Here is a 14,715-nt window from a genome sequence, read left to right on the forward strand (position 1 = left end):
TTTTTCCCTAAAATGCTGCCATAGTGAAGACATTTTAAATTTCCACCCGCCACACCTCTTCTTTGTACATGTAAGGGTTGTCTGGCACACGGGCGCACACCTTTCGCGAATTATTGGTTCGTTTATCTCGCTAGCACACGGGTGTACAACCGGCACTCGTGCTGGCAATTGCACGAAATTAAGGAGGTGAATAAAGAGCTTTCAGATTGTGAAAATGCTTTTTTGAGGGAGACACACGGAGCGTACGATGGGTACATGAGATGTAAATATAGAGAAAATACCTCTGTCTGTGTAGCAGGGGGATGAAATGTCGAGGCATGACAAAAATATAATTTGATCGACCCCCCCAGTCTCTAACAGAAAAATATTTGTATATTCGCTTCTTGGCATTTTTCCTCGTCTTCTCTATTTACAAGCCTACAATCGGGTGCAATTCTGCTTTTCAGAGCACCTTCACAAATACACTTTATGTTGTACACAAACTCTACTGGAATCATGAGGAAAATATTCAGCCTTCTGTGAGGAATTTCTTATATATGAGATCCCACCGCTGGCACCAATTGTAAGGAAAAATATCCAAATATTAGAAAAATTTCCACAAGGGTATTTGAATTGAAAAATACACAAAAAGAAATGTTTTTCCTAATAAAAATAAATCAAAAATAATCTCCCATTCGTTGAATTTCAATTCAATATTTAATTTGACGTGTGGGCGAAATACCACAGGGAATGATTTGTTTTGTATTCAAAAGATATTTTGATAAGAGATTGCGATATCATCATCAAAGACAGGTAAATATAATATCCCCAAAATTTTGATCAATGTTAACACAATAATTTTGCACAGAATTTTGCCTGTGAGAAAATCTCTCGAAAATGATTCCTATTAGAATTTCCCTTCGCCTCCTCCTTCCTTCGAAGGAAGATAAAGCAATGATATCGGAGATGGAAATTCAACTCCCATTGTTCAAAAGACATTCTCACATTCCATCATCTACAGTGATTCTTTTGATCTTCCCACATCCCTCCCCAAAGGAATAGATGTGGGTGGAATGGAGGGCGGTGTGTGTCGCTCTAGAAAAGATATTGAATTCCATTTCTGCCAATTTTCACATTAAATTTGAGGGATTGTGTTGTTGAAATAGAGAAATTGCTCCACCACACGTACAAAATGTCTCTCTTGGGGAATTAAATACAATGCGCCCTACCGGAGATGGAGGAACATGCTCTATAGAGGATCACAGAGGTATATACAACAAAATTTAATCTACATATTTTAATGACTCCATTGGTCCACTCATGTTTTCCCATCGCATTGTTTTCCAAGGTGATACATTTGTGTAGCATTCCACTGGACCGTGGAAGTGGTATTAACAATAATATACAATTTATGGTGACTACACTACGGTATCCGGAGGTACCCGAGATATGGGGTTTGTCTACACAGAAGACAATTAGAAGCACTTAGAGTAGCAGGAAAGACGTCACTATTGCACAATATATACACACAAATTGGAATTATTGATGCGAGAAAGAGATTTGCTGATTTCATAATGGAAATTTCTATGAGAATATCTTTAGCAATTTCATAGAGACAAATATACTCTGAGAGAGTGGAAATGGAAGCTTAATTTTATCTAATATTCAAATATTTAATCAAAAATTATATTATTAAAATAAACAAGAATAAAAACGGCTCATTAGAATTAATGGTTGAGTAAATTAAGAAAGAAAATCTATAATTCTTGATTCCTTTTCTCTTGCATTTATTGCTAAAGGGCATGTTTGGGCATAGTTCCTTAGAGACTTGTACCGCGGTATCCTTGTGGTTAGTATGTACGTGAGCATAGCATGTCTTGCATAAATTATTGAATACTGTTTATAGAGAGAATGTTATGGCCCATTAATGCTGTATGTGAAATACCGCAATGTCTAAAAGGCCGACTATTAATGTTTCATTGATCTCCACAGCCCCCATTCCCTCATCAAAGTGTTCAAATTTACCATAACAATCCCCACACTTCTCCCCATCATTTTCTCCCCAATGAATTGGCTTCACATGGTCACTCCGTGTGTTGCAAATAACCAAACATTTGTATATTAAATTGAGTTCGGGACGAGCCTCTTTGCCAACATGGGCATTCAATGTATTAATAATAATAATAATTTATTTCACCCTTTTACAGACTAGTGTTTTAGGGCATTCAATGTATTGATTGTGAGATATTGAGGGTATGAGCGACGAGGGATCAGCCTCACCCGAAGGATTTCCCTTTTTGTTCATATTTAGCACAAGAGACCCACCACGGAGGATGTCTATGTCAAATTGTACGAGAAATTGTAACTCAATTTTATCCTTTTCTATCTCTGTTTTCCCATCCTCCCATCGCGCGCCATTCTGGCACACAAAAAGACCTTCCTTGTACACATTTTTTGGGCATATATACGCAGAGCGAGCAGGGAGTAAATCCGTCATTCACAATCTCTTAATATTCCTGTGAGATTTTATCATTCATTCCCTATCTATTCTTCGCACATCAAGGGCAATACTACCAAACATGGGGGTTGGGGAAGTAAAAGAAAAATTCCCATCCACAAGAAATTCTATTTTCCCATTTATCTGTAGCACAAGAAGAGAATTTTAGTATAGCAAATCAATACACAAAAAGGGATAGGATGCTTTCTGCTGGAGATCCCGAGAAACCGAATGGATTATTATTGGAAAGATGTCGATTGGGGTAAAAATTGGGGATGATATTGTGGAAACAATGTATTCAAAATTGATTCAACTTCCCTTTTTTTCTGCCACACGAAGCAACAACACATAGAAAATTTACCCCTATTTGGGAGTTAACCCCCCAGAGAACGCACCCCGTGTGAAAAAGTTCCATCCACATGAGAGATGATTTTCAACTTCACCATCAGTCGCACCAATCACAAGATATGCTGAAATATTTTTGCATATATAGAGAATTCATGACGGAGAGAAAGTTCCAAAAATAAACTATAAGACTTGATAATACTTATGGAAAATATCGTGGATTTCCCCAATGAAAATATCCCTTGGAGCACTTTTCTCCAAAACTTATCCTCTCATGAAAGTTTTCGCATCAATATTGGAGAAATTGTGGAAAATTCTTACCACCCTCTCATTACTACCACACAGTTTGACTTCATGCCAAAAAAAACATCCAGTAAAGGATCACAAATCCGCCTACAAGTTAGTTTAAGTGTTTAGGATGTAAAATACCACGTCCTGGAGGCGAAATTTTTCCACAAGGAAGACCCAAATGAACACACACACACTTCTTATTTGCATAATGACATTCATACGATATACTTCCGCAGAGTTCTCCAAAATTTTCCCGTGAAATCCAATGTGCGTGAATGAGAAGAAGCTGCTCATGTAATTTGACTCTTTTTTTTTCGGGGTATCACCCCCAGCATAAAACACTTCCATATTCACATCCCCTTAAAAATATTAAGCAAAAAAAAAAACGACGCGTCGTTTGGAATATAAGAAGAGATAATGCAGAAACACCTTTCAAATAAATTACATTACATTATCACCACGTACACCGCGACATTGAGCTAAAGGAAAAAAAAACGCGGTAACGAAATAAATTCAATGAAGACTGATAAGAAAAACATCCCCGAGAATTTTCCATCACGTCCACAGTGATTAAGCATTCGGCGCAAAGTCCATGGGGAACCACACGATATTTTCCACACTTCAAACACTACTGCTGGTGCGGGGGCGGTGAAATAAGTAAATCATGATGAGAAACTTTCCTCATTGAAAGTGCTTTAGAACTTTTCTTCCTTTCCGCTCTATTGAGGGGCAAAAAAGAGGGAGGAAGCACACAGACATCCTTAACTTCACATTGTTTCTTATGCTCAAGAGAATTGTGCTAGCTCACCGAGTTTTTACAAAAATAAATGGACTGACCTTTAATATAGAATTGCAAAAATAGTAAATGGAGTAATTCAGCGACCAAGAAACCCTTAAAATCTTTGAATTTTGAACTGAAATTTCAAGATTTCAAGCGAATTTCAAAGGTTTCTTGTTCGCTGAATAAGACCCAATATTTAAGCTAAAAATATCATTTTGATTTGATCTATTTTTGAAAAATACCTCCTGAGGAAAAACAACTGATTTTACTTATAAAATATACAGAATATTTTTTTGAATAGTTAATTTCGTATCAAGATAGAGCCGCCTGGTAGTCAATTGATATTTTAACGGCTCTATCTAATCGTGACTCAGAAAAAGACTAATGTAGACTCAACTCCCTTATCACGACTCAAATTTTCCCTTATTTAGACTCAATCTTTGCCTTATGGTGACTCAATTTTCAACTTATCTGTACTACAAAATATCTAATGTAACTGCGAGTTTAAATTTAAAACGACGTTAAAAAAAAGTAAGACAGGGGATATTTTAAATTAACCGAACCTTATTAGTGGAATGGCCCTGCCACTTCAGAGGAATTCACTTATCACAAACAAACAAAAAGACTTTTACAGATTAATATTCTACTAATAAGATTCTGTTCATTTAAAATTTTCCCTGTCTTACTTTTTTTTTAACGTCGCTTTAAGTTAAAACTCGCGGTTACATTAGATATTTTGCAGTACAGATAAGTTAAAAATTGAGTCACCATAAGGTAAAGGCTGAGTCAACATTAATCGTTTTTTGAGTCTCAATAAGGTTTTACGTCAACATTAGTTTAAACCATATTTTAACGTCTTAACATAGAAAGATAACAGTGGAGGCGCCTGGTTATATTTTTTCCATAAAGCTATTGAAGGGTGCTAGCTAATTAATGCCCTAAAAACTACTTCAATAAATAATAATCAATGTTCCCGAGGCCTTTCAGTTATTTTACAATAGGTAATAATATTAAAATGTTGCACCTCTACTGCTTTCGCAACATGTTGGTTAAATTTAATTTTCAATTTATTAGACTCCACCGTATGCATGCAAATATTCATCAAACGACAAACTTTCCATATTAATAAAATCACTAATTACGCATTATTTATGCATTATGCATTGACCTCATCACTTGAATACTGGAGTGTTATGAAATGTTATTATAATGAGAATAATTCACTCAACTTTCAAATTACCCCTGATTAGACGAATTGAGTGTTGAAAATTTATGAAAATCATCCCTCATTCTTGCTGCAAAAGGTGGGTAATATTGGGAAAGGGATATAAAAGGGTGTGGCTTTATTTACCTGCAAATTCGGTGGACAATGATCAAGAAGTTCCAGCATGTGCTTAATATTCTGTGCATCCTGAATCACAAAGTTGAGCTCCATGTCGAATTCACCCCCAACGAGCTGCAATGAGACAGAAAACATGGAAAAAAATTAATTAGTCACTCAGCTAGAAGGGTATACATTATATTGTGTGTTAATTGAATTTTATATGTTGCAAAAAGCACTCCTAATTACTGTCAATCGCATCATAAATCACTGTGTGAGTTGGAAATTTCATGGAAATTCCTCTCAAATCTTCCCCCCATGGGGGACAAAGGAAAAAACTCAACCATTTTATTTTTTTATTTTTTAGATCAATGGTAGACAGAGATAATTTTTTTTCCAAGAGAATTCGCCTCTGTCAAAAATTTATTCATGAGCGCACCACAGTGCTTGCATTGAATATCAAACACATCGCGACCGAGAGTTCATCATTATAGTCGCAACTTCAAAATCCCCGCAGGGCAAATCGATTGTGAAAAGAGGAAAATATATTTGGAATTTTCATGAAAATGTGCCGGCCTCACCTCTGCAACACATGCCAGGCATTTTGAACTTTGAATCATTCATTGTTGCACCCCAGCTTTTGACAAATTTAACCAATCAACGAGTAAATGTACAAATTAATGTCATACAGGGTATCTATCTATATTTTTACTGTTGATTTTTCAACATGTATTTGTGTGTTTGAAAATAATACATTTTGATCATTTTTCCTAATTATTATATAGTGGATATTGATATGTATGTGAATGTGATAAAACCTACATAGGGAGGACATGTCAGAAAATATTCCTTGATATGTAATACCATAACCTCAAAGATTTTTTTTTCAATTTTTCAATTTCTAAAATTGTTTTTTTTCAACCAAGTTCTCCTTTATTTCAATTAAATATTGAAAATAATTGAGGAAAATTTGCTGATTGATTTTTATAAATTAATCGTGACTAAATCGAATTAGAATGAATGAATAAAATTGTTTATTGTATTTAAATCGAATTAGTTTGTAAAGCTTTGTTGTCATTTTCTGCCTGGCTAACATGCATTGTACAGAATAATTGAATGATAAATTACAAACGTCAAATTCTATAATATAATATAGTGATTTATTTAGAAAATGTTATGAATTCTGCTTTTAATTAGTGAATAAATCATTAGTTTTATCAAAATCACATGTACGTTGCTAATGCGATTTTAAATCACTGCATGCGTTCTTATAATGCTTTTAGCCTGCGTTGGACATTTCAGGAAGTGAACAACAAATTAATCAAATATTTAGCATTAATGTATATTTCATTTTAGTTAATTGTATCTAATTTATTGTTTTAGCAAGATACCATGTGAAGGGGGAGCATGAAAAATTGCTGAATATTCATCAAATTTTCAAGCTCCTCTTTTGAACTAAATATAGCATAATGGAAGCCAAAGATATTATGTTTCAAAATTACTTACAAGGATATGAGAACAAAGTAATACTACAAGGTCTATTTTCAACTAAAAGTCTCGCTTCTATGGTTGCAAGTTGCAATAACTTTGACTGTGTATATACTTGAAACAAGAGCTAAACTGCACTAATAAAGCTCCCAAGAAGGGATGTCGTAGCAAGGGATGGAAAGTTCATTTTGATGATTGATCAACTTTGGTAGGGATTCACAGTAATTTGGAAGCAGAGAGCAATCCAGTTCTAGTCTATGCAAACACTGACATTTTGAAGGTTTATACACTTCCCCGAGCATGTCCACGAAAGTAAGTTTGGAATTCATCATCAATGATGCCGGTTGATGTTGATTAGTGACGATGCGAATAATGCAGTATCAGCCAAAGGAATGAAATATCCACTCTAGCTCTCGTGAATAATTCATAAACGCCCCCATATACGAAAGCATTCGAATAATATTTCTGGAAGATTCACATAACTATTTCCTTCCCCGTCCCATAATGCCCCCAATGTTTGTGTCTATCAATATTCGCTGAACAAATAAAGTGAATAAAAATGAAAACGACCCACACTGGCAACTTCAACTTGAGAAGCTTACATCAATTCGCTCATCTCGGTACTTTCGTCCATGGTATTTCAAAAGGAATTTCAATATATTTTCCCTCCTTACGCTATGTGTGTACACAAGAGCGGGGAAAAAAGTGAGATAGAGAAACACGAGAGAGAGAAACGGAAATAAATCCGATTATGTGAATCAATCAAACCAAAATCGGATAGACAAGTAATGGGAGAAAGAAAAAAATGTACTGTCTATGCTGATGACACATACACATAAATCACAAACTAGTAGGAGGATATGCGCATGAAAATATTCCAGGAAAATTCTAAGAATTTAGTTAATTCCCATACACTTTGCTCCTTTATTATTTTGGACTTTGAATGTATTACCAAAAAGCGAGACATGAATATTACATTTTCCTGTGTAAGTAATACATTTCCTAGAATTCATTAAAGTAACTTACTGGCAAAATCTGTAAATGTTTGCAGAAGTTAACAAAGGTTTCATTGGAAAATACTTTTATTTCTAAAGTCGGAGGACTTGTTGATTAGAAAAGTTTGTGGTCTAGGCAGTTGGTTTGCTTCTATTCGGGGAAAAAAACTTTAAACTCAATTTCAAAAATTATACAACGCAAAGGAGACTAATTTATACTATAGCATGAAGCATATGTTTTATGAAGCATATACTCTTCTGGATTAAAAACCTTAAAAAGAAACAAACAAGTTATTCATAAATGGATTTGCGGAAAAAACCAACGCTTTTCACATAATCGGATAGACGCAATCTGTATATGTGTTATAAAGCATATGCTTCTTATTATGAGCTTTTTAAAGAAAATTAGAATACTCTCTGATTTTTTTAAGCAAAATAAGTCAACCCAGGTCTACTTTAATCTTTTGTAACCCTTTTCTTACATAATTATTATTCAAAACAATTCCATAAAGAAAAAACTCAAAAATGCATGGAACCCTTTTCAAAATTTTCCACTTTCAAAATAAACAAAAAAAAAAGAAAATTAATAAGTTATTCATTTCAGCCCGAAAAGCTTCTTTGAATTGTCACCCACAGAACGGAATATTGAGATGTGAATCTGTTCAGGAAATAAAAAAAACTTTTTCAATTAAATTCCATCTCATAGTGTGTTGGCGGGTAATTGGAATGCCATTGAGTTCAATTTTCACCTTAGGAAACTCTCCCACCAATTCGCAATCATATTGTAAATCATGTCACGCAAGAAATTGTGAAATTGATAAAAATCAGTTAAATATGTTTTCCACGTGATGAGGGAAAACTTCATTATTGAATTTTTTTTTTTTGAAGCTTCATACGAAGAAAAGAGTGATGGATGAAAGAAATGTGAAAGTTTTTCTGCAAATTGATTTTTCTCATCACATTAAGATACTTTGTGGAATGATTTCATGTTGCAGTAAAATCATGACTTTTCTTTTACAACTTTTCCACCGTCTCCTACATATGCCATGTAAAGGGCTTTCCTTTTGTGCGGAGAATTTCAAATGAGAAAATTTTCTAATATTCTGTAAATATATTGAAGGAAAATCAATTTATTGCTCTTCATATTCAAGCGTAGTTTTATATATTTGTAAGATTGTTGCAAAACGACACTGCTAAAGTTTATATACATCCTTTTAATACGATTTTCCTCTGCGTAAATATTTTTCTCGATATTGCAGGATTTTCCTCGTCTACTGCACATTGAGTAAAAATATCCATAGATGTATTTTTTTCTTTATTTATAGAAAAAGATTGAAAGGTATATCGTCAATAAAAGAGAATGATACGGGAAAATGAAGAGAAATGTTGGATGAGAAAAAGCTCGGAGTGAGCTTTTTTCCTCATGTACAGAGCTATTTGGTGACGGCGGACGCAAAAACGCTCCGATCAAATGGATTAAAAGCATTAAAGAGATAGAAACGAGTGATTGATTAGTGGATATGCGAAAAAAACCAACCCTTTCCGCATAATCGGATACACATAATCTGCGGGAAAGATAGCATGTTTCAATGTGATTTCCATTGCAAAGTATCCGCCGTATCCAGCACACAAATTCATTAAAGCCTTGCGGCGTTGGCAAATAACCACAAAAAAATGGTCATGTAGGATGGTCATTTGAAACTCGTGCTAAAAATAATTTTCAAAAAGGCCTTCGTTTCGACTTTTTTGGGGAAAAAAAAATACACAAATATAAGTAAAGTAAAATGAATATAAATTAGAATATTTTTTTCTCTGAGAATTTCTGTGAGTGCATAAAACGAAAGATATTAAACCACTTTAGGCAATAATCCTCAATTTTTTAGGCTTCTCAAACCAAAAGCCTGCGGTGTATCCCCAAGATTACCACAAAATACACAGAGAAATGCTTGTTTCGTATACCACAGACATCTCCATTGAATGTCACACTCATTTTGGATGATGACCCAAAGTTACAAAATACCCCCTCAACAATATACAAAACCAAAGTAAATGTGTGACCAAAAATAATTCAGCTTTTGGGATGGAGCTTTCGTCTCTCGTAAAGCTCACAAACATCCATTTAATATTATTTATATGTACATACATAATATAGAAGCTTCCTCTCCACATCCGTTTTGTACCTTCTTACTCTTCTTGTGTATGCTCCCTGTGTCATAATAATGCTGTTATGATTTGGTGTCTGGTGTACTATAAATATAAATTCCCATTATGACATAATCTCGTTAATAAAATCAAGACTATGGAAGACATTCAGTGAACCACAAAAGGCAGCCAGAGTGAGTATCGCACAAAAACGAATCTTAATATTATTTCCGCTCTCCTAAATCCGTTTACCCCTATAAAACCACCATCTACCGCACCCCCTCTTCACCTCTTGACTCTGAATCTTCACACCGTATATACATCCTCGCCCTTCGACGTCACAAATTTCCACCCCCAACCCCGCATCGTGCGTTGTGGCACAGGCCGAAAATGTATAGGGCGCCCCATAATACGTACTGCCATTCCGAGGGGGCTCTCTGTCGTTCTTTTATACTCATCATTAATCCTCGACTCTCTTAATCCGATGCGCAATATACGGTGCCCCCCAAACTTTCCTTCATACTATCTGTATTTCACTGCGCGTAACATTGGGATACATTTTCCATTGCACCCCCATTGCTCCCCTCTATACAGATTTATCCATGACATCCAAACATCCCTCTCGTCAACTCTTTCCGCCAAACACAGACAGACAATTTCGTCTTGGTCCAACGACAGAGAGCTTCTTAACTTTCTTCCATTTAGTGATAAATAAGCTCATTTAGAAGGGAGAAAAAATCACCCAGATATCTTTCAAGCGACCTTGGGTGTCATTAGCGCGCAACATTGGTGGCAGATGTGGGGTTTAAAGTAAGCAGAAAAACTGTGTTTTTGAACTTTCTCAGCTGTCAAATCATATTTTCCAACAGCACCCAACTTAATTCCAAATTGCCACCCCCACCCCGTCTCCATGTCAACCGGGAAAGTGCTTTCCTCTTTTTTTTCTCTCTCTGCTCCCCATCAACAAAATCCCTTTCAATTGACTCCCCATGGGGATATCGAACGCTAGCTAGGAGGTCAATACACCCCCTACCTAATGGTCAGCAACTCTCATTCGTTAATCTCGTGGATGGGTTTTGTACGAGAGAGCTAAGGGATGAAAAGTAACCATATATACAATGTGGTTAATGGAAAGATTAAAAGTGGGGGATTTGGGGCACAAAAAAAAAGAGCTCAATGTAATTTCTGTGACCAAACAATCCCACCCAGACATCTCCAAAATACTTTTCCGCGGGGCATCTCAAGTGAAAAGATCCTTGTCAAAAAATTCATTTAATTTTCTGCCTCGTGAACGAAACACCAATTAATTTTTCCTCTCTTCTGTGAGACATTCAGCAAAGCAAATTTTTTTTTGAGGACGAAAGTGAACATCTCCCAAATCGATTTATATCTCTCCTCAATCCAGGGAACCGGAAGTAATATAGGAGTGAAATGTGAATAAGACGTACATAGCGCATGAGAAGCTCAAATGAAGCATTTCGCGGTTCGTGGATGCCCAATGAAGCGTTCATGACGAGGATTCGCATGTCATTTTATCCTGTGGAATTTACGGTTTTTTTTTTTTTTTTTTCTTTTACTCACTTCCGGTTGTCAGGCAAGTGTCATTTGACAAAAATAAATATTGCTCCCACATATAAGCTCTTTTTCTGTAGAAAATCTTCTTTTTCGTGCCCTTGTGGCACTATTTCCAGGCTTATAGAGGCCCACAGACATAGTTGCGACCTAAACTTAAGTCCTGTGGGCTAAGGATACTATATTGCCTGAAGTAACCCTACTTGGGTTTGCATGCCTATGAAGGTTGTGTTCTGTTGATTAGCGAAAAGTAATCACATAGACACAGCATGTCTTCTGAGGGCAATCTTCGGACGAATCCTGAAGAGGGTCCAAGCTCTAATGTGCCCCTAGCTAACAGTAAGGGTGTACCAGAGACTGATGACTCCCAAATGGACGAAGACATGACTCCGGATCCAGCCTCAGGAGCTGACATCTACAAGCCTTTCGTAACAGCCAGACAAAAGAGGAAAAGAAGTCCGACCAAAAATCCTGTGGGGAGACCGAAACCCCGGGTGCAGAACGAGACTGGCACTCCGATAGCTACCAGTAATCGGTTTGGCCCTCTCAGTAGTTCTGTACCTGGGTGTTCCAGGGACTCTGGGTCGCAGCAACCACCAAAGAATGAAAAGCCTGTTCCCTTCTATGTACGTGACGTTACTTTTATCTCTACACTTAATGATAAGATGCAAGCACTCAAGATAACTAAATACGATATCAAGATCCTAAGACGTGGCCTGGAGGCCAAACTGCAACTCTTTAATATTGATGATTATCGCACGGTCCAGAAAGCTTTCAATAGCGAAAATGTATCCTACTATACGTACCAACTTAAAAGCGAACGTGCTTTGAAGGTTGCGATTAGGGGCATCCCACCCACGATGACACCGGAGAATGTATCCAACGAGCTGACGTTGTTGGGCTTCGACCCGCGAAGGGTTACACCTGCTAAAGGTCGTCAAGGGGAGAAAAGCAATGTGTTTATGGTGGAACTGAATGTAACTAGCGCAACTCCGAACAAAACTCACCCAATTTATAATCTTACAAGATTTTTGCATCACGTTGTGGTGGTCGAACAACCCCATAAAGTTCGCAAGCCTGTCCAATGTTTCAACTGTCAGGAATATGGGCACACGAAAAATAGATGCAAATTGAAGCCCATCTGCGTGGTGTGTGCAGGGAGTCATAAGACGGATGCTTGTAGCTTGGACAAAAGCGACGCGACCGTGAAGAAATGTAACAATTGTGGAGGAAACCACACCGCGAACTGGAGGGGATGCGTGGTGTACCACGATTTCCTCGAAAGAGTAAACCCTAGACAACGAAGGGAACAGAGAGTTGCGAACAATGAGTACCGAATTCGTAGACATGAAATGCCCCCACTGGGAGAAACCCCACCTCCCTCTGCCCCACGGAACCAACCCAGAAATATGACTTATGCGGGTGTCCTCGCAGGACCGCGGATGAATCAGCAGGAATCAATGAGCATAAAGCAAGTGCTAGATCTAATGTTGATTATGCAGACAAACATATCTAATCTTCAAACAAACTTCTCGGAAATGATAAAGCGACAAAATTCCATCGACAACAGCGTGAAATCTTTGACGGAGGCTATCTCCAAATTGACAAACAAACCATGAATCCACTCAAAATAATCATATGGAACGCAAATGGATTATCGCAGCATAAGCTCGAAGTCACTGCTTTCCTGCGCGATCAAAATGTTGATGTAATGTTGATTTCCGAGACACATTTCACCAACAAGAACTTCTTTGCTATTAGAGGGTATATAACCTACAAAACGAACCATCCGGATGGGAAAGCCCATGGGGGCACGGCTGTCATAATCCGGCGTGGAATTGAACACTATGAGCTTGAGGGAGTTTGTGCGAGGCATTTCCAAGCGACTAGCATCCGTATAGACGACGTTACAGGTGGATTTGTCCTGTCAGCGATTTACTGCCCTCCGCGATTTGCCATCAGTGAGGAGCAGTTCACTGGGTATTTTACTGCCCTGGGATCCAAATTTCTTGCTGGAGGCGATTACAACGCCAAACACCGTTTTTGGGGCTCCAGGCTGACCACTCCGAGGGGAAATTCACTGTATGCGTCGATCTGCAAAAACAAATTGGATTGTTTATCTTCGGGGCAACCAACATATTGGCCAACAGACAGGAAAAAAGTCCCCGACTTGATAGATTTTGCAGTCGCAAAAAACTTTAATGTCAATGCGGTATCGGTTGAGCCATGTTTTGATCTATCTTCAGACCACTCACCAATTATTATAACACTCGATTCAAATTCATATCTCAACGGTCGCAGCGATCGTTATACAGTGAGCATCACAAATTCACGAACAGATTGGAAAAAATATTCTGCAATACTAAAGGAAAAATGCAATTTAAATCAGCGGTTGAGGTCTCCAGCGGATATTGAGGATGCTGTCGAGAATTTTACAAGGACGATTTGTGACGCAGCTGGGCAGGCGACCCCTCATAGAGATTCTGTTGATGCTAGGGTGGCTCCGATGAGCAGATCTGTGCGGGATCTTTTGGGACAAAAGAGAAGGTTGCGAATGAGATTCCAGGCGAGCAGAGATCCAAAAGACAAAAAGGAACTGAACTGGATTGCAAGGCAGCTGAAGACGCTACTAAAGGAACAAAGAGATGAGGGCTTCCAAAAATATTTGAGTGAGCTGTCTCCGTCTGCAGCAAGTGACTATTCTTTATGGAAGGCAACAAAGAATTTTAAAAGACCCAAAATCCCGGATCCTCCCTTAAGGACGAGTAACTCTGATTGGGCGAGGAGCTCAAAGGACAAAGCTGAACTTTTTGCGTCTCACTTGGAAAATGTATTTTCAATGCCGCCTGGCGATGCTGAGGTCGAACTATTGCCGGCGCGGAGTGTGCAGCCTGGTGAAGCAGTGAGGTGCACTGCGGATTCTGTTCAATATCTCATTAAGAGGACGGTCAAGGTGAAGAAGTCCCCTGGCCATGATCGAGTCTCTGGAAGAATGCTAAGGCACTTGCCTCCGGATATGATAAGATTGCTCTCATACATCTTCAATGCAATATTCAGAGTGGGGTATTTTCCCGAAAAATGGAAATTGGCTTATATTCGAATGATTCCCAAGCCTGGGAAAAGCGACACAGAAGTATCGGGTTATCGCCCAATAAGTCTTTTGCCAATCTTATCCAAACTCTGTGAGAGAGTAATCCTGAATGACATGTCAGCGGCCCTCGAGGAGAGAAACCTGATCCCAAATCACCAGTTTGGTTGCCGCCCACAACACACTACTGTTCAGCAGGTGCACCGTGTGGTTGCT

General features: G+C 37.7%; 1 protein-coding gene across 20 annotated transcripts in view; it reads right to left on the bottom strand.

Moving 5' to 3' along the window:
• The window catches only part of LOC129790762 (neurobeachin), a 165,908-nt gene that overhangs the window by 70,554 nt on the left and 80,639 nt on the right, over positions 1 to 14,715 (bottom strand). For all 20 annotated transcript variants that reach the window (XM_055828464.1, XM_055828466.1, XM_055828454.1 and 17 more), the window contains one exon: positions 5,245 to 5,349. In XM_055828464.1, coding sequence (XP_055684439.1) covers positions 5,245 to 5,349 — 105 coding nt within the window. The remainder of the gene's footprint in view (positions 1 to 5,244; positions 5,350 to 14,715) is intronic.

This window comes from Lutzomyia longipalpis, chromosome 2 (assembly GCF_024334085.1).
Source record: "Lutzomyia longipalpis isolate SR_M1_2022 chromosome 2, ASM2433408v1".
NCBI classification, from domain to species: Eukaryota; Metazoa; Arthropoda; class Insecta; order Diptera; family Psychodidae; genus Lutzomyia; species Lutzomyia longipalpis.